The following is a 21,552-nucleotide window of genomic DNA, read 5'->3' as shown; positions in this document are numbered from 1 at the left end:
TATCTATATATATATATATATATATATATATATACACACATATAAACATATATACCTAAGACTTTTGTCATGTAGGTGCAATCCTTCTGCAATAAAAAGAACATGGCAGCAGCTGGAAATGAAATATAAAAACATCATTCAGTCCGGTGAGTTTAAATGCTCTTGCTAGTAGGATGCCTGACTGGGAAATGTTTGATATATTTAATAAACTGGCCTTGAAAGTTATGAGGATATGAGAACCGAGCACTGTGGCTATAGAAGACAAAAAACTGGCCATGCTCGCCCCTGCTCCAGCTATGTGTAACGGAGGCCAGCTAGAGTCACTCCCCGACCAACAGAGATGCTCTGGCGACGGACGTTATAGGGACTGCGATCGTTAGGCTCGTTGTTAGAGCGCCCGTCTCTCATTCTGACCGACGACAGTTCGAAGCCCGCGCGGGGCGAGTTGGACCTTTTAAATTTGCACCCAATCACAATGGGAAACCCTAAAGGGTATTTGAATTATTAGAGTTTGCAGCGAGACCACATTTATTTGATCAGCTTATTCAGAAAGACGTAGGCCTACACCATTCACCTGCAATCCTATGAAACTCCTCTTTGATGGCTCTCACAGGAAACTTAACACAAATGTATATAAAGTGCTTGAGAGCGATACACACTTTTCTTACTGCTCTGCATACAGTTGCCTTGCTAACGTGTTCTGCATCCCCGGTGTTATAAAGAAAGCTTCCGTTAGTAAAGAAACGTAAAGCCATACAGAGAATCTGCTCAGATGTAAGAGCGCGACCCCGACGAGTGATGTAAGGATGAAGCAGATTGTGGATATATTTAATGGACTGTAAAGAAAAACTGTATCGCTCAAATAAAAGATCCTCCGGATACGATAAAACATCCAAACGGGGCTTCACCATATATTCTCTCCCGACGTAAATTTAACTCTCTCTGAATGAATGCAGCTTCCTCATCTACGGGTACTGAATAAACGGACATTTAATGTTTGTGTTACGAACTTGTGCGCGATTAAGGAAAACGAATGAAAAAACTAACTGCGAAGGCAATTTCAACACCACTCGCGCTTCTAAAAGGGGCGGAGATTGTAACAAACCTCGGGTTAGTGGAATAAAACCTGCTCCTGACCAGGTTAGGTTCACAGAGTAGGTTACTATGGTTACTCACTCTAAGTATAAGATACCTTGATTTCTGAAACGGGCTTGACTTACCCCGCGGTCGCGGGTTTGATATACCTCACGTTCTGAAACTGAAAACCCAGAGTATCCCGTTTTCCGGGGTTAACTTACACTGAGTTTGCACTTACCCTGCTTTCTGAAACGGGTCCCAGGTGTACATTTATTCCATACCAAATAACATTTTGAAAAAATGAGCATTTTCATGAATCCGAAAATTTATGGTAAAATGACTTTACGAATGATTTACACAAAAAATAGTTTTGCTCGTGTTTCATGAATGAGATCCATGGTTTCATGTTAATTCACTTCAAGTTTAAGGCTTAAAACTGTTGGAAAGAGAAGTCCTATGGAATATTTCAAATACTTTTTTCAAACTAAATCTCTCTTTCTCAAACTAAATAACAGACCAATGAAACATGTAATGTATTTCAACAATTCAGAGTAAACCCAGTAACAATTTAAAACTTACAGAAATAGCATAAATATACAGATAGCCCCTTTCCTGTAAACAGCAGTCTATACAATATTTACAAAGATTCTTATTAAAGGCACTAGAGAACACTGGTAGAAAAATAAATGTAGAAATATACGTTAAGAACATATGACAGATATACTACAACAAAGTATCCTTCATAAGACCTTTGGCATAAAATACTCATGGACCTGGTATGTGAAAGAAGGGAGTGCAAAGCTAGACTTCAAAACTTCGCTCGAGCTTCCATAAAAGTGACAATGCGAGACAGCGTGACATCAAAGGAACTCCGTAGCGCCTGCCAAACGTTTCCAAAATACATTTCCGCCCGAACGTTGCATAAGCGTTGAAGGAACGTTTCTAAAAGGCTGTTTGAAGGGACGACAGCTGTCACTGGCAGCCCTAAAACTGCAGCTGCCAGAGACATTTTGGAAAGACTTCAGGGGGTCTTATTTAACTCACCCCATGCCCCTTTCCATCTGAATCCCCCTGCATGCACAAACACCTAACCTGCATATCTCCAATGTACCACTTTGATGCAGCATATGGTAGAGTTTCATCTACGTAGATTTGGACCGAGCATTGCGCACTATTAATGTTTAAAAATACCTGAACGTTTTAGCCCTTTTAAAAAGAAATACGTGTCACTTATACACATGCTTTTCACTCTGCATACAACCTTAGGTTAGCGTCACCAGCCGCTAAATGTCCCTGTCATTGTTGGCCAATGGTCCTGCTGACAGCACGGTTCGCACAAATCCTACTTAGTAGGATTTCCGAGTAGACTTTGTTCACTTGTCCCTTGACGTGGTAGGACACATCAGGTTGATACGATGGTTGAGGCCCTGTGTGCACATTGGCCCTGGTCCCACTTTCTCCAGCGTACCTCAAGATCTTCAGCTTTCCTTCAGAAGCAGCAGTTGGAAAAGGAAGCTTGTAGACCTGTAAAGAACATATTGACACCTTTGAGAGAAGGCTGGTTGCGTAGCGTTAGCTGCGATTGTAAAGTCTGCAACACATGCACAACTATAATGAGCTATTGTAATCATGTGTGGTTCTTTTCATTGACTTTGGACATGTTTAATGAATTAGGGAAATGGTCTGTTTTTACATGTTATACTCTTAAATTAAAACGCTGACAAAATGCACAAAAAACATTTCTCAAAACAAAAATAAACAAATGTCAAGAAACATGCTCTTCAATTTGAGAAATATATGTTAAAAACCATGCATCATGTGTTTGTCTAAGTCCAGCCAAGCTGTAGACCAGAAAAAAGCACTCCGAGTTAGTTTAGCATTGTTCCCAACAATTCACAAATTTAGCAAGCTAATACATCTGTTCACAGCCTTCTCTTTACTGGCTAATAAAATATCGCCTAATTATTAATTACTCATTAACTGATCCACCTGCCACTTTAAGGGTACAGTAAAAATGAACTCAGTGCTCTTTTAAAAGGTTTACGGGGCTGGAAGCCAAAGAAGTATTTCTAAACGGAGCAATTGCCATTTAGCCTCATGTTTAGTTGAAATGATCATATTTGTTTCGTTCTGTGAACTACTAACAATATTTCTACCAAATTTCCAATAAAAATATTGTTTCTATTTGCAGAAATTTTAACTAGAGAAATGAGTCAAAATAATGCCCTGTATGTTTTTGTAATTTTTGCCTTGTGTTATTTGTATTTAGGAAAATAAGTGTGATAACCTTGATTTTTATTGCGGATTCATGTATTGTGTCATGCTCTCAGTCTTTTACGTTTCTGTGGGATAATTTTGTCACTCTTGAGGTTTCATTTTGTTGAAATTCAATAGACACTGGACTGGAATGACCACAATACATCTAGAAATGCTGATTATATGAAAACTTGGATGGTTCTCTTAATTTTTTCTGCGACTTGATATTTAATCTTTAAAATAATCTAAATTGAAAAAAGCCTTAAACATTTGGATGCATTGTGGTGAGAATTATGGGTATAATGTGCTTAATTGTCATTTACAAAAAGCAAAAAAACTATAATTTAATTGTACAAATGTCATCATAAAATCCATTTTATTTTGATTTTATATTTTGATGAGTTACACAAATAGATAACATTATTTAGGTTTAGTCCTGGAGTCGGTCTTTGTTCAAATGTGGAGCGTGCTTTGATTTCTTTGAAATACATGACAGGGCCTCACAGAATCTATTTTACCTCATGGAAATGGCAGGCACACCGGCCCTGCAGGAACTCTTTATATCGTCCCATAGTGATGCTGAATGTGTCAATGACCTCATATCCAAGATATTTGGCATTTTCCAGAATATCCTTGTTCACATGATGGAGTTCCTGCACTCCGCTCTACAAACAATGAATGAAGATGATGAAGAGTGACAGGTTTATACAATTTAAATAAACAAATATCTGAATGAATAAATAAATAACAACGTGAAGATCTGTTCCACAGACTTTGAGGGCTCTGATGTCTATCCAGTAAAGAACAAGCGGAATAATGCCTCTCTTACCAGGGGAAGGGACCGAATACCATCTATGGGGAGATGGAAACCCATTCCTAAAGACTTCACCACTACCAGAATGTTCTGAAGACCCTCACTAAGAGATAAATCAGAGATGTGACTCAAACATCAGATCTACTGTCATAGACAGAAGAAAGGGTATGAAAACTGCTTCGCTTAAGCATTTGTTTATTTGTAAAGGTTTCTGTGTCACCTCTTTAGAACCTGTTGAATGGTCCTTAGATGGTTTAGGTTGAGCCACTGCACCCCACCAGCGACCAGCACTGTCTGAGGGGTATCCTCCAGGGGTCTTGACCTGCCCGGTGAAAGTGGTTCAACGGTCAAAGGTTAAAGCTCTGCGTCATATCTTAAAACCATAAGCAACCACCATGGAAGGAACTGAACCACAATTCCAAGTGAAAGAGTGTAAATGTTAATGCTGGTTAAGTTTGTTAACTACTCAAATAAGCTGTATGTGTTCAATATATTAAAAATGGATAATTTCATCATTTACTGCCGCTAATGTTATTACTACCTGTATGAATTACTTTGTTGCAAAACACTAAACTATACTATTCTTTCAGTATAATGTAATTTTTTTATTTTAATACCACAGAACAGTATTGGATAAGTTAAACAGCTGAAACCAAAAAGGAGCTCACAAACACAGAAGATGATGCACACAAAAGCACTAAACACTACACACACATCTGTGCTGCATATCTCTCTGCCCACATCAGTAGCTGTATGAGATCATCGACACGCTGAGCCAGTAAAGTGACCACAGTATCCCCACAGATACGCACTGTGCGTTTGGGAGACGGTGTCAGATCAGTCACACAGAGCCTGCATCCCACCATCAGACACAGATATCATCATTCGGGGCCTTTCCACGTTAGACAGGCCATACACAGCCTAATAGGTATAATTTACAGACACATATACTGTACCTCTCTATAAGCTGTTCCAAAGCTCTCTGGAAGGTGGGTCTCTGGGCCTTCGGCAGCCAGAATTGTGGGTAGTAGGAGTAACTGGCGATAGTCCGCCCTTGATTCAGATTGTGGTAGATGATGGTATCGTGGGCCTTGTCCCAATCTTCCAGCGTGGTGTTTACTCTTTCCATCAGGTAGTACATCATCCCTCGGTTGGTGGAGTCGCCGATGAATAGGACCTGAAGCAAAACATTAATGTTTTAAGATTCATGATAACTATTGCTGTTGTTCATTCTTGGAATTGTGTCTATCTGTCCTTGACTAATCTAACTATCCATCCTTATCTGTCTACCCTTATCTATCCAACCTTATCTATCTACCCTTATCTAATCTATCAATCCTTATCTATCTATCCGAAGTTAACTTCTGTTCTGTGTTTGTTGATCGGTCTGGCTGGTGGCTAATAATATAACTAATTATATTTTAATTAATATGCATTTTTCAGATTTTTATGTATACTAAATTAATTCAACAATTTGTTAAATGAGTCGTGTAATTTTGTGGCATTTAAGTTTATCCAAGTAAGGGTTCTTCTACTGCTAACCCAAAAATAATTCTGACTAGACTTACTTTTAACTTGCTAGCAAATGTAATTTACTTGCTGCTTTTCAGAAATAATCCAGAGGGACAGACGGTCTACCGGGAGTTAAATTTGGGCCACAAAAGCTTGAAACCTGTTGTCGTACAAATGTTGATAGTTGTGGCAAAAATGTGACGAAACTGAATCATTCACCCTTTACAATAACTTATAAATACAGTAAAGTCTCTTTGTGCACATTTTCTGGAGTCAAGCACACACACGGTTTCCATATCCCCATGACACTGGAGCCAAACACCCCAATCCAACTGATGCCACACAAGACCTCAGACACACTTTTGGCCCCTAGCCCTCCACTCTCTTTCACTCACACACATGCATAGAGGAAAGAAATTCCAATAACGCTTGAAAAATAACGATGATAAAAGGAAGTGTCATTTTGAATACAAAAATTACACTTTCCTTGGTTTGCCGAGCCGTATGTGACACACACACCATGCACACATGCTGAGGGATGACCCTTTTTGAGTCTTAAATCAAGAGGGGGTGGAAAAAGTCATGCTGGGTGGATGAGTATTGAGGGAATTTCATGCGTGAACAAACTGTAGGTTTGGCACACAGCTCTTAAACCCCTGGTGGGCTTGAAGCAATCATTTGAAACACACAACTCAAAAGCGGAGATGCTAGGGAGACCGTGTTCAGTATAAAAAAATCCAAAATAAATTCGTATTCATTTAAAATCTTAAAGGCGCAGTGGTTCTTTTTAATGTGGAATATAACAACCAATCACGTTGGGATGTGATGGCGCAAGTTGATAGGTCCTTCATTTGCAATCTGTCAGGCAATCATGTGTATGTTGCGATCTGATAGGCTCTTAATTTGTAATTTGTTCACCAATGAGCTTTCACACGCCCTATACTGCTAACATATAAAGTCATTTGTGGCAAAATGGTGGATGTGGTTGCAGGTAAATGGCAGCTTGGAAAAGTAGTTTTATTGTTACATTTATTAAGGCGGTCATGCTTTACGTAAAGATTTGCGTGTCTTAATTTTGTGTTGTCTGTTCTAATTTTGCTTCTTGGAGCTTGTAGAGAACTTTCAATTTCCAAATTGTCAAAAAATGGCTTTACCAAATTCATTACTGTTCTGCTGCAGAAACAGACACCTACATCATGGATGGTTTAAAGGTGCGTAATTTAAATGCACTATTATTTGGCAAAATCTACTGTAAATAAAATGAAACCCCTGGTCAAGGCCTAGTTGAGGATTTGCATTTTATGAATCCCAAGGACCATGGTTTAAGCTAAATCATTATTTACTCTTTTGTTGCAGAAACGATGTCACCCATGTCTTGATTTGGCCTAAAAGGTATTTTCATAGCATTTTATTTGGTCCAATATTCTGTTAAAAGTTAAACCCTTTGTCAAGGCCTAGTTGAGTGCTTCCAATGTATAAATCACCCAGGTAAATGGTTTTCCCAAGTCATCTTTACTTTTCTTCTTCAGAAAGTCACTTACCTCTTGGATGGTTTGAAGGTGAATAATTTTACTGCATTTCGTTTGGCAAAATATTCTGAACCTTTGTTAAAGGCCTAGTTGAGGATTTGCTTTCACCAAGCCTTCTGTTAAATTGAGGGCTTTCATTTTATGAGTACCTAAAACAATAGTTTAAAGTTGTCTTTATTCCTTTTGCAGGAATGATGCCTGCTGAAACTTTATTGGCCTGAAGGGGAGTAATTTATCAGCTTTTTGTCATTAATCTAATATCCTGTAACCCAAAGTTGTTTGCAGTGTTTTGACTAGTTGAAAATTGGCCAAATCATTTCAGAAACAGCTGGTTGGGTTGTTAGCTTGCAATCCTTAAGGGTATGCCAGCCCAGGTAAGCCACTGGACATGCTAGGGGTTTTTCAAACCTGTCCTTGATGACCATTAGTCCTGAACATGTCTCCCATATTTGGTACACAGTTAAAGTATAGACTTATTTGGAACTCATGTCTTGAAGGACCAGTTCCCTGAATGATTTAAGTTCTTCAGATGCCCTATGTACTGTAGTTTAAGGTCCGGTTTGAAGCTCAACTACGAACAATAGCCACCCAGATACTTTCTGATTGCTTTCCTTTATTCAAATGGAATACTGGTAATGCTCTAATACAGTGGTATTAATTATGGAGCAATCAACCTAAATTTATCCTATACGTGTTTGAGTTTACAGCACTGTGACCATATCACTTTATTAAAATGTATTAATGTTTTAGCTTTCGCTGGAAAATATCAACCCAAGTAGCATGTGCACACAGATGGGTTTTTCAATTAACTTTGTGCACTTGGAAAAACTCAAGTTTTCCATGTTAATGTGCACCTTGTCTGTATACCTTATCTGAAGGTAATGAGCTCCATTGAATCTGATATTCACACAATGTGGAGTAGCTGTTTCCCTCAGACAAGAGTTGAACCGTTCTGATATGATTCTGATCTCCTTTAAAGTACTTCTATCTTTTGTCATTACCTTTCTGTCCATCATGCAGGTTTGTAACTGAGGTTGGTCCAGCAAGGGGTGATAACAGCTGTCGGGTTGCCAGGTGACCTCTCTCCAGTCACAGGTCCTGTTGTCCGTACAGCTCAGACATGGAACAACCCAACGACCTTATGGAGATCAAACATTCTGATATTTTGTCTGGCACAGTATGAATTTTATTATGTACTTTAACAAATATGATTCATGTTAAAATCTCTGTGAAAAATGCCAATGAGAAAGTTTTCAGACCCTACAGCCAAAAACTGTTGATTTTAAAAGGTTTCTTTAGACTGAAAGGTTCTTTGCAGCAATGCCATGGCTAAAAATTGTCTACACTGTTATGAATTTTACTTTAAAGCTTGTCATTTCTAAAAATAAGTTACAGAAGTGACATCTAGTTTGCACTGAATGTTGCCAGTTTCAAGTAAATGTTTATCAAAAATCACAAAAATTATTCTAGCTACTTTGAATGCTTTGTCAGATTTCCCTGGATTCTAAAATAATGTATAGGGAGGGTTTAGTAAGCATAAAGTCTATAACTCCATCCCAGACAGCTAAAGTGGTTCCCTTCTGACTTTTTTCGCCATAATTTGTTTTACTTCTATAGCACTGACCCGATCATTCTTCAAACTCTAACCTCATAGTGTTAAATCTAAAGTTCATAGCAGCTTAAGATGTGCACAGAAGCGGAACTTTCAGAAACAAATGTAAAGTCAGGATAGAGGCCCTACCTTTTCAGTAATAAATCAGCGCATTAAATCAGCAAGCAGCTTTTTGTAACAAATTGCCAAAGGTTGACTGGTGAACCAGATTTTTCTCATTCCCTACTACTGCAAGGAAATGGACTACAAATCTTTGCAATGGGGATGTTTTAAAGCCAGCTCCTTTATAGTAAAAGTTATGTCTGCAAAACTATTTGCAAGGCCTAGACTCTCTGTAGGAGTTACGACCGGCACAAGAGACTGAGGGTTTTAAATCTGACAGCGGGAAGTTACAGATTTTTATTTTTGATACTTAACCCCACCATCAAAAGAATTCCTTTGTTCGATGTATATTTGTTTCCAAACAAGTGATGTTTTGTATTTGGGTCAGTGTCGTGACCTTGTTTAAAAACATGTTTTGTTTTTGTAAGCTTTTATCTAAATGGTAAACTTGCCGGCCTTTGTTATCAAATAAAATGGCTTAGTTGATTTTAATCCATCGCTATAGTTTACTTTTGGTAACAAGTGGAAAGGGGTAGTTCAGCTACTTCACCTTGTGTTTTTGGACCATAAAATGGAAGTTAATGAGGGCTGATGTTTGATTTGTTCAAAATGTCTTTGAATATTGGATTTGGAATGAGAAATGTTTTTGGGTGAGCTTTAACAAATTTGTTAGATACAGAATTCCAAGATTGAGCATTGATTTTTCAAAGGAAACCTTTGACCTCAAGACTTTCACTTAACTCTAGTGTAATTCAGAGCTAAAATGTTGAAAAGACATACCGGTCTCATCTCCTGATAAGCAAGGTGGAAGTGATGCCTGAGCCTCTTCTGATCTTCTACCTGGAACTGGCTCCAAACCGCAGGGCTGGTCTAGTCTGACCACCAGGCCGCAGTCCTGAAGGTAAAACAAAGGTGAGTTTGATGTGTTTCGTGTTCTTTGCACTTCTCTCATCCCTCAGACGAATTAAACGAAGCTTTTCGTGGTTATGAAGTTGCTATCCCTTTTTTCACATGGACCCTTTTTCTCCTTCACAACCTTTGCTTTCATGTGTCTGTTTACGAAAGTGTACAGTAGCCACGCCGCCCGTCGCCTTCCCTGTGACCTTGGTCCTTGTAAGGGGTCAGAGGTCAAACAAACCTAACAGGCTAAATGCTCGGCTGACCCTCAAGGTCTCTCATGGGAGCCGTCGGGTCTGGCTCCACTTCAGAAGACCGGCAGCCCCACCCTGGACCGCCTCACTCTCTGATTTTCCCCCTTCCTTAACACTTTGCACAGGGGCTTCTCGCAACCACGTAACATTCCCCAAGATCCTGCCGCAATTCTCAACAAAGTGCCACAAAACAACTTAACAGGGATTTTCTTGTTAGTACCTGCACACAGTGTGCGCATGCAAACACGGGCCGGCTTTTGATATCGGCCAGGCCGACATAAATCAGTGGAACCGCTCGAGCCCGACGGAAACCGCGATGCCCTTTATCCATCAGAGTCAGCATCCCTCCGGAAAGGAAAATGCTTAAAATTGAACCACATTTGAAGTGTAAAAGATGATAAAATTGTTCACGCTCTCACCTATTATTCCATTCCTTGAAGAGGAAAGTGGAATAGATGCATCCAAGTGTCCTTTCAGTGGTGATGGTTTAGTAAGAGAGGGATAGAAAAATTATGTGCTGGTGAGAGCGCTTGGCTTTCAAATGTGCATAAACCTAAACGGGAAACTGTTATAGTATATTTAATATTGTAGGAAAGGTATTTATATAGAATCTTTTTCCTACTAACTGTCAGCATTTAAGTTCTAGCGGCTCTAGTGTCAATTACAAAGACCAGCGTCTCTGCCGTGTAATCTTCTCTGATCAAAGCATGACACCGATAGAACTGGACATTATTTTTCCGTATGAGACCGTGTGGTCAAGTTGCTAAGCAGTTTTCACAGGCCCCTTCAGATTCCTCAAGTTTTTTAAGCTCCATGAGTACGAGCGCGTACTTAAGAGTGCTGTGTTTGAATAAGCCGCCACTGAAGACGAAGTCCTGCTTTACCTTTGCTATAGTGGAATGAAACGTCAAAACATACAAGCAGGCGATAAGCAACGTTCCATCAGCGATTAAACATGTATAAACATCCCTATGGGATCGGGTGACTGATGAAAGTAAAGCAATTGTCTATCAAAAAGGTGGAATATGTGGACACAGATGTTTCATATCAACTATTTGTATTTATATATATTGAAATTTGGACTCTTCGATTTCTTTAATCTAGCCTACTTTACAATAAGGTTGTATTTGTTAACATTGCTAAGCATGTGAACCGTTATTACCTCAGTGACCCTATTCACATTTTTAATCTGATAAGCCCTTAAGGAATACTAAGTGATACTAGTGAATGATGTCCCAGACTGAACATTCTTGCAAATATCTTTGTGTTCAACAGAACAACAATTATTTACAGAATTGCATCAACTTGAGGATGAGTTAATGACGACAACATTTTTGGGTGAACTATCCCTTTGTTTTAACCGAAACTAACAATGAATAATATAGTTTTTTAGCATTTGTTCGTTATTTAATGCAGATACAATTATTAATGTTATATCAATGGGCATTAACTTAAGTAACAATTACAACTTGTGACTTAAAATGTGTATTAATACTTAAATACTGAAATGAACATGAACCAAGATTAATAAACACTATAGAAGTATTATTCAGTGTTATTTCATGTTAGCCAATGCACTAATGTTAATACTATTTGCATCTTTTTTTGCGATATCATATGAACTTATATTAATATAAAAAAGGTTCACACAAAATATGGTCTCTATGTGAGCCAAATTCAAACCTGCATGAGCACCAAAATATGCTTGAAGCAAACACTGCAAAAAGAAAATCTCTCAAACTTGAGAAGTTTTTCCATTTGACATAATATAACTTTCTTTTGTAAACAAACGGTTAATTTTTGTTAAATGCAAGTCTGACTTAAGCATTAAAGAGTGAATACAATAGACACAATAGTGCCTACATCTATGTAATGCAAAACCAAAAGAGTAATTAAAGTGAGTGCATGATGAGAACTGCCATACAGATGTCCCATCTGCTCATTCGGTCAAATCTTTTGTTATGAAAGACTGAAGTGGCTTTACAAAGAGTATTTAATGTAATCCTTTGGATTGTGAATTGTAATCCTATAGAACTGTCATGCTGTCGGCCAATCTCTTACGCTAAAAAAAGATTTGGACTTCTTTTCATTTGAGCTGGTGGAAAACCGAGTATTTTAAAGAGAATAAAAGGGCTTTCTGATTGGCTCCTTAAATCAGCCTTTATCAGAGAAAAACTGTCAAAGATAATTAAAATCTAGCAAGTAAAAGATCAATGACCATCATAAGAATGAACATGAACAGAAAACTGTAGGAAATGTGCGGAAATTCCAATACTGATACATAGCTTACAAACTACAATTTAATGCAATGCTCCATGTGTCTTTCAAAGGTATATATATATGCATTTTGTCCTTGAGCCTTATCTTATTCTCATCACAGATGGATAAAGTCCATGGATACAACATCTATAGACCGACTACCAGTGTTGCCAACTATTTTGAATGGAAATTAGCCTGCTATTATAAAGCCTGCTCGAAAAGTCGCTTAATGTCACCAGATGATGTCCCATGCTAATTTACAAATCACTGATGTCATCACGTATCTGACAAGCAAAGCACTCTACATATACAGTATTTTATTAAAACAATACACCCAAATGCCCAATAAACAGGTTATTTATTATTTATTTTTCTGTTTCTGTTGGCAGACAACAAAAGCTTTGTAATAGTGAGTGAACTCGACCAACACTACACACCAGAAGTCACTTACGCTGAACAGCTAAAATCCCTCTGTGTTCATGTTAAAGCGTAGGGATGATGGGAAAGCATCATCCTCTCGCAGGGCAGTAGAAGTGAAGCAGAATGTTTTGCCAAGTCGCCAAGGCTTATTCATAAAGTAGCTAGATTTGTTGCTAGTCGCTTTTTGAAAAATAAAACCAAGTCGCCGAGTTAACAACACAAGTTGACTACAGGAAATGAACTTAATTTAATATACTACAGTACATTTTTAGTATATACATGTTTGTCAATGTTTCATAAAACTGCAGGTCCAAACCAAACTTCTGGCTGTTGTCTGAACGGAACTGTATGCTCCTCTTCAGATGACCTGAACGAACATGAGTTTCCCTCCACATCTGGTCTGTTTTCATATAGTAGATCTCTATTAGAGCTGAACACAGTTACTGGCAGCTATACACTAAGAACAAACACACACTTTGTGGAAAAGATAACAAATCTGGGAAGCAATATAAAAAAGCATTATGCTCAAATGTTCCCTTTGTCTCTGGATGAAATATACCACGAATGTTCAGAACATTCATTTGTTTTATTCATTTAAAACGATCTAAAGTTTTTTACACAGTTTTTAAAAGTCAAATTTACTTAAAAAACCGTGCGCAAAACCTGCGAAATTTACACATAAGAAAATAAGTAAACCCTTTAGTTGTTTTTACAGTACTGCCATACTGAATACACGGAGTACTGGGCATGAGTGTGCTTTAAACTTGTTTATAAATTGAAGATGTTTATAAATATTTGTTCATGTTTCAAATAGAATTATGTAGAAAAAAGCTAAATAGATACTGATATAAATAAATACTGATAAGATTAAATCCAATTCATTTAGCAATAATGCACAACACAATCTCTGAATGTTTTCTCTAACTGGGCAACAGCAACATACAATGTATTCCATACTGGCCATATGTATCTTCTGCAAGCAAATGCCCTCCTGATGTTATACATCCTGATGACCTACATCCTAAAAGGTACAAAAAGGACTTCCGCAGCAAAAATGAATACGTTTGTATTTGACGAGATCCGTATATTCTTCTAATACACACCACACAAGTGCCGAAATAAATATGGTTTGCTTCTCAGTACATGTAATAATTATTATTTGTTATGCTCTTATTATTTAAATGGTTTCCAGACCAGGAGGAAATGTAAGGCACGCGGGGGCACGAGTTCACGACCTCTGATTGCATCACCAATCGCCGTCATCTGTTGTGGAATGGACAGATCAAAGCTCAAAGATCTTTGAGTTCACGTGCCGTCGCAAGCTTTGATTTCCTTCAGGGTCATACCAAGGAAGTGTTCGACAGCTGCCGATCAGATGAATTTGTGATGTAATGGAGGGTGGCAGATGGAATTCAGAGTCGAGTCAAGTTTGATTAAAACATCTAAGCAATCAAACATGTATGTGTCATCTGAGGAAGATACAGTGATGTTAGAAGACAGACACGTGCTCGAGGCAAAGAAGGAAAGAGATAACCAAGTGTTGAGCAGCATATTTGCCTGTATTTAAAGTCTTCAAACAACTAACCAACATAATCCTAAAGAAATTTGTAAGAGGTGACTGATTCATATCATTTTTAAGGATTAGGTTGTATCAAATTAAACACACATTTTAAATATCCCCGAGAATATGTATTCATTTATTTATTCACTATATTCCAAATCAGAGCATACATAAAAAATATATTTGTGTTATAGTCACTTCTCTCCTACACTCCTACACTTTTTTTCTTGCTTAATCTCTCGTTCCCTTACTCTGAAGAACTGTGGCATCAGATAAGCATTTACCAATTTCAGTGAGGAAATGAGCTGAAGTCAAAGCTGTCAGTCTCATCTCGGCAGAACACACACGGACTTCCTCTGTTACACGATACAGCTCTGTACCACCTGTGATACACATTCATGACTCCTTGTGGCACACACACACAAAAGCAAACTCCAAAAGCGCACAGCTCTTCCAATCATATGATTTTTTGTCCTGTAAGCAAGATCCAACACACACGGTTGGTATTGCTTCATTTACGTGTAATCTCTCCGTGGGAGAGCTGAAGAATGGCAACAGGTCTGCACCGTTCCGAAATACAAGTGGGATATTCAATAATGTGAATTTTTCAAGCCAGGGGAACAAATTGGACAAGGTCAGAAAATGCTGCAATGCTACTTTGTCAAAAATAAAGCGCGGCCAAAACAGGCACCTAAAAGTCACTCATTTAGAAACAAATGCAGCTATGCGTGTGTGATATGAGGGAAATTGGTCCACTGTTTGTTTGGTGCCTTCATAGCATCCAAACTAATTTAAAGAACCACAAAACTCCCATTTGAAAAAGTGTACTACATTAAACTTAAATGTACTTAAAGTGCTCTATTTTACACACCAATTTTGTACTTGATATACAAAAATGATTTTGAGATAATTCACCAAAAATAGAAAATTCTGTCATGAATTAATCCTCCATTTGTTCCAAACCTTTATACATTTCTTTGTTCTGTCGAACAATATATTTTTAGGAATCTAGTAAAGCAAACTAGATTTGGAGCACACTTGACTACCATTACCCCATTCTTTAGTAGTCAATGGTGCCTCAGAAATGCCGGTTGGTACATTCTTCCAAATATATTTATTTTGTGTTAACCGAACAAAGAAAATGTATACGGTTATATTGTTTTGGAACAACTTGGAGTAATTCATGACAGAATTTTATTTTTTGTGTGAGTACTCCTTTAAGGTAACCTCAATTGTGCTATTTTGAGACGCCATGAAAAAATATACAAAAAATATTTGTTTTTGTGCTTCAAGTACAAAATGAATATGTCACAATTGAGCTAAGTGCACCTCTTTACCTGCGCTGTACACACACAAACAAACATTGCTAGGCTAATAATTTAAACCTCCTTCCTATAACAGAAAGTCCAGTCACATCCAAAAAGGATCACATGGGTTAATATTTCGGTTATGATGCTAAATCCGTACAATGAATGTTTCTTCAGGATACGGGTGAGAGGGGGAAAAGGACAGGGATTGCATTCTGAGTTCAGGGATTTTAACAGATGGGATGCATGACATCCAATATTGCGTTTCCTCCATAAACACACACAGACGTGCACGCACACACAAGCACCTCATACATCTGCTTAATGAGACTCTGCCTTTATTATTTATTGCAGGCAACAGAATAAAAATGCTCTATAACTCATTTTTGGGAAACCCTGTGCAAGGCTGACGTCAACCAGAAAGCTAAATCAAGAGAAACCTGAAAGAACACGGTGTTGGCAATGCAAGTGTGAAAACAAAAAGAAATTCATCTCAATTTTAAAGTCCTGGATCAGATACCAGATGTCAATTACTAAACAAGGACAAGTCTTGTGTTCTGATTCATCCCTGGCCTAAACTCTTGTTGTTATTCTCTCTCTCTCTCTCTCTCTCTCTCTCTCTCTCTCTCTCTCTCTCTCTCTCTCTCTCTCACAGAAATTAGGAGGCACACATTCTGAAACCATAATTTGGGTGGGAGTTTATATATACACTCGCTGTCCTGTGCCCTGCGGTGACCCCGGCGGTGCTGCGAGAGGTTAATCCTTGTGTGAGTGGACCTGATCTGACAGACTTCAAAAGCTGAGCTCCTGATCACGAGCGCTGCCACATAATCTCTTCAATTCCTGAGTGTCTGAGATGGAGAGAATGTGTGTGATGTGTGGTCCTGATAAACCCTACATTGTGGGGACCGCTCATTTTTTGACCTCCCCAAAACCGCTTAAAAATCCAACTGATGTATAATTGAGAATGTAAGAAATGCAGAGAGACATTTTGTGAGGGGATGGTTTAGGGAATGGAATATACAGTTTGCACACACACACACACACTTTCCATAGACATGATTTTTATACTGTACAGAGAAAGAGAAAAGAGAGATGAAAGTTGTGATTGGGGTTTCTAAACTTTGAGAAAGATAAGCGTATAGCGAAGAATAAGAAGGAATATAAAACGAGGATTCCCAAGACATGGAATATATATTTTAAAAAGACATGGTTATAAATTAAAAATGATGAAGAAATATAATCCGAATAAGAATATGGAAAACATGAAAGATATTTTACGGTCAACATGAAAAATCAGTCAGCGTTTTACTTCTGCAACAATGAATTTCTGGGAGAGACTTGATTTTACCCATCAGGAATTGATCAGATGAAAAGTGGGCATTGTATATCAGAATGGAGGAAAAATAAGTTTGGTGACGGGAGACAAAAACTTGAAAGTTGTGCACAAATTGTCCCCAAATGTCCAGACACGTGTGATGTATATATTGGACAAGGTCCATACAACTATTGAGAAGTTTGCTTTATTTATTAAAAGTAATCATGTTAAGATCACCTTAAACAACAACTTTGCTTAAAAAACTCTGATATGCCGGACAAAACATCAAGATCTAAAGTCATGTGAACCTGGCATAGCTTCAAATTGGCATTTGCCCCAATAATGCAACCTACCGCTAATAAAGTTGGGCATCATGGCATCCGCAGTGCACTAGCTACAGTAGTTCCAGATGTGCGTAGACAGACACGGCATTCACAAGGCTGGTAACTATCTGTAGGGCAAATGGTGGCAGTTTTCTACGCAAGAAGGATTGTGGCCCAGGGTGGGTGATACTCCCAAACTGGTACACATCAAAGCAGGATCAAACACTCCTGACAACCTAAGGAAATCAGACTTTTGCTCTCTATCTCCATATCGAGCGCCGCATACAGCGTTTTATTTCTTAGAGCTCCGAGGCAAAATGCTTTATTATAATATGGTGAACTTATCGTCACAGAACATGGAGACAGACACTACAGACAAGTCAACTGAAAAAGATCAAGGAGCTTAACAGTTAGTTCAGAATGCAGCTGCCAGTGTTCTTACCAGGTCCAGAAAATACGATGACAGAACCCCAATGTTATCAACCCTTCACTGTTTACCCATTTAGTATCGTATTGACTTTAAAAACTCTTGAATAGGCTTCCCGACACTATTCGAGGATCAGACACACTCGCCCAATTTAAATCTAGATTAAAGACGCATCTTTTCAGCCAAGCATTCACTTAATGCAAATATGCTAAATAAACCACTGGGAAACTGCTGACATTAGATATTATTTACTGGAATAATTGAACTTGTTATATTAACACCATGCTATGTGTTTTACCTCTTTTGTGTTTTTCGTTTTTTCCCCTGTAAAGCTGCTTTGGAACAATGCACATTGTGAAAAGCTCTATATAAATAAAATTGTATTGAATTGAATTAACGTAGGAGACTTCAACGGATCCATCAGCGTTAAAAATCTCATAGGCTTCTGCTGAAGGAGGGATCTGAGATATATCCAGGGAACACAACTTCAGATACCTGAAGTCAAAGAGCTTTGTAAGCAATGTGCTAGCATCCACCAAAACACCTAAGCAACCCCTTGGATACCATACATGGACATGAACCACTTACAATTCTCCGAAACGGGACACACTGCAAACCAAATAGGACTATATTGAGCATCTTTCACAGCTACCTGCTGTAGGCCCCTCCCCCAAATGCCTTCAGTAAATGACCTGATTCAGCAAATATTTGAAGAAAATGACTATTTAAGCACATACTATAATCATTAGACCATTAAAATGTGCTTTTGCTTGTATATTTTTAATAAAAGACAAATGTGAACTGTACGCTACATGGAAACAAAGGGACAGATGTGTGCCTGTGCGTGTGTATACACCGATATAACCCCTCGTGGGTGGGGGTGATGAATGTTTGCATCATGGCTGTGTCTTCAACTGATTAAAAATCAAATTGCCCAACAATCAGGCAACATTTTGCATTAGCTTGACAATACAGTGTGCTGAGAAACTCGAGAGAACTTCAAAGCTCCGCTGGGTGAATGGAGCTTGTGTTTTGGAGGGGGGTGCCGGTGGTCCTCAACCCCCACCCAATTTACAGACATGCAGCTCTGACCATCACGGTGCTTTCACTGACCCATTAAGGTGGGGGGGACATGAAAAGAGAACAGATGATGGAGCAATTGGTAGGGGAAATAAGTCCAGGTGGTTTTTTAGGAGTCGGTGAAATGAGATGAACACATTTACATCTTAAAACTTCGCACACCAATGTTTTTTTGTTAAAAGTTAGGTTGTCAATATATTGATAGAATTATTGAAATAATCTCATGAGTGAAAAATGTAAATATTTTGCTGAAATTTGTTATGATGTACTTTGTCCAGGGACACAAATACGTAATTGAACACCTGTTGTGATGTAAAATATCAAATTAGACGAATGCGTTATGTCTTACAAAATAAACTTAATAATTAAAACATCTCAAAGTAATCATATTTCGAAAGACCACAGCGAATCATAAGCTAAGATAAATAAAACCACTGTCTTTCTATTTGTTTTTCTCTTTGTCCTATAGATTGAGGTCAGAAAATCAGGTTTCCAACATGCTTTTTTTTAACACATCCCAGCTTCTCTTGAAAAATCCTACCGCTCCAAACAGACCGTTACATTCAAAAGCACTTCATCCGTTTTACAACGTACCTCATCGAAAAGGTTACACTACTTAAAAAATACCACATCTCTACACAGTGCCAAAGGGACACAGAATATGTCCCCTCTCCTAATAACCGACTCCATAAACCCGAAAGACACAGCGGTGTGCCAAACAAATGGAGGTGCACTTCCCAGCTGGACTGTGCTTTAGGAACTGGGGGTCAGTCGACTAATGACACCACCAGACGAAGGACATGACCAGAGATCATTCTCTCCATTCTCAAGCAGTTGATCCACCCCACCAGGACAGCTTAAATTCACATTTAAGGAAACACTTCAACTAAGTCATGTTTTCCTGTAGATCGCTTTATAGGGCACTGCATTGGAAGTGCAATGATATACGTACAGATTTTGGATAAACTCATGGTTAGTTAAATTACAGAATTGTCATTTTTGGTCCAATCACACATGCTTATCTAAACGGTCTGCTTGTTGTCACGGATGAAGAGGGATGAGGGATAATTGTTGCCTCCTTAGACCTTTGATGGGTGCTGAAGTTTCTAATGGCAAACAGAGAAAGCGTTGAGAGGGTGGGCATGGATGTCAACATGCTGTGCTTCAAAAGAATTCCACATCCCTGTCCACTAACGCTTTCCACAGCAGACGATGGAAGGCCAGCGACATGCTCCGGGTGTCACATGTTAACGCGTGAGAACGAAGGTTGCTGTGTTTTATGCATTGCCACTCAAACAGGAAACGACTTGCATTCTGTAAAAGTTCTCTTAAAGTTCTCGAAAGAAATTCATGCTTTTATGTTACACATTTTATCAATAACGTAAGCTAAACATTATGAAAATGTTGTTTTTACATTGTTTGTGTAACTTTTTAAGAACATTCAGTAGCAATGTGTTTTTTATAATTTAAACGTGTAATTTTTTGGAGGATCATTTGACAAAAATGCAATATACCTTAAATAATGAAGCATAATGTTTTTAATAACCTTAGAATAAGCTATCTCGATCTACATACACCGCGGGTCCCCTTGAATGGAACTAGCAGCCCTAAAGAGCACGTTTCGTAAATACGTAGTTATCTCCTTCGGGAAAGAAGCCATAACATGACGACTTAGTTGTGTGTCAGCCACCGTAGTGCTTCGAAAGGGAGGGGTGGAGTGAACCGTTTGTTGCAATAGTGTATTGAAGGAAATTAAATAAAATTAGTTATGCATTTCTTTGAATTTTCAACTAAGGCCAACGTTTGATTTGTTTCCGACAGCAAACGTGATAAAATGCTCGATTCCAAGCCTGCCTTCAGGATTCCAAGCATCTTCTTCAGGGACCGAAGAAGATGAATGAAGGAATGTCATGTCAGATGCGTTGAGGATTGAAGAGCAGAAAACAATGAAAACTATTTCTTGAATCTATTAAAAAATCTTGATCAAATCACTTGCTGGCTTTGGAAATTCACAATTCCTTTTCATCTTAAACTGAAAAACACTTTAATCTCACATATAACCTTGTTATGCTTCATAAACAACAACGAAAAAGCAGTTGTTCACGTCGTCTGAGCTCCAGACGTTTTTTTCATGCTTCTGTCTTCACCTTCATTGCAGTAGAATCACAGCCATAAAACACTCTCATTATACCGTTCCTAAATCTCTTTCTCATTTACTCCTTCTGTCATTCTCCGTTAAATCACTTTGATCTAGTAGAGCATGCGTTCAACCAATACACAATATAAACCAACATGAATACTGCACAAACACATGCACACAATATGAGTCGCTGTCAGTCTCCACAAGTCTATGATCAGTGCTATCAGCTTCCACTGAAACCTGAACATCCATGAGGAAGAAAGTGACGATGTGTGCGAGTAAGAGAGAGAGAACCGACCGAAAACTAAGCTTTCTTGCATGATTAAAGCAGCTCTCTTATGTTTTTATCCTTGAATAGTGTGTAGTAAATGTGTGTGTGTGTACATCTACTTGCCTACTTACAGTTACCGTGATAGCAGGCTCACAATATGCTTTTAAACATATGCATATTATATACACATGCCTTTACAAAACTATATACGGGCAATAAAGTAACTCGTTTATTTCAAAGTATTTCCTTTAATGATGGCTGTTATAAATTATAATGTTATTATTAGTTGGCTATTGAGGATAATTTTGGGAAGGGGATCAGATTTGCATTCAAAAGACATGGCACAAACCCAAATCCCAATGTGTAAATCATCTGGATTCATTCTTGCGTAAC

At 38.3% G+C, this 21,552-nt stretch overlaps 1 protein-coding gene and 1 long non-coding RNA gene across 3 annotated transcripts in view; one reads left to right on the top strand and one right to left on the bottom strand.

Annotated features, from left to right (window-relative positions):
* Positions 1-1,336: 1,336 nt before the first annotated feature.
* cped1 (cadherin-like and PC-esterase domain containing 1) overlaps positions 1,337-21,552 on the bottom strand; it is a 38,949-nt gene continuing 18,733 nt past the window's right edge. The window contains exons 15-21 of one of the 2 annotated variants that reach the window (XM_079454537.1): positions 9,683-9,797; positions 8,190-8,326; positions 5,104-5,324; positions 4,368-4,469; positions 4,163-4,250; positions 3,852-3,998; positions 1,337-2,601 (exon numbers count right to left, since the gene is read on the bottom strand). In XM_079454537.1, coding sequence (XP_079310663.1) covers positions 2,374-2,601; positions 3,852-3,998; positions 4,163-4,250; positions 4,368-4,469; positions 5,104-5,324; positions 8,190-8,326; positions 9,683-9,797 — 1,038 coding nt within the window. In that variant the 3' untranslated portion in view covers positions 1,337-2,373. The remainder of the gene's footprint in view (positions 2,602-3,851; positions 3,999-4,162; positions 4,251-4,367; positions 4,470-5,103; positions 5,325-8,189; positions 8,327-9,682; positions 9,798-21,552) is intronic. The other variant, XM_079454536.1, reaches the window with a different exon arrangement.
* On the top strand, positions 6,641-9,746 carry LOC306893055. The gene is made up of 5 exons (XR_013786527.1): positions 6,641-6,870; positions 7,016-7,051; positions 7,189-7,218; positions 7,378-7,415; positions 8,209-9,746. It is a non-coding gene; the product is annotated as an uncharacterized lncRNA (long non-coding RNA).

The sequence above is a fragment of the Barbatula barbatula genome (genome assembly GCF_947034865.1).
Source record: "Barbatula barbatula genome assembly, chromosome: 4".
NCBI classification, from domain to species: Eukaryota; Metazoa; Chordata; class Actinopteri; order Cypriniformes; family Nemacheilidae; genus Barbatula; species Barbatula barbatula.
This window is presented reverse-complemented; position numbering and strand designations above follow the sequence as displayed.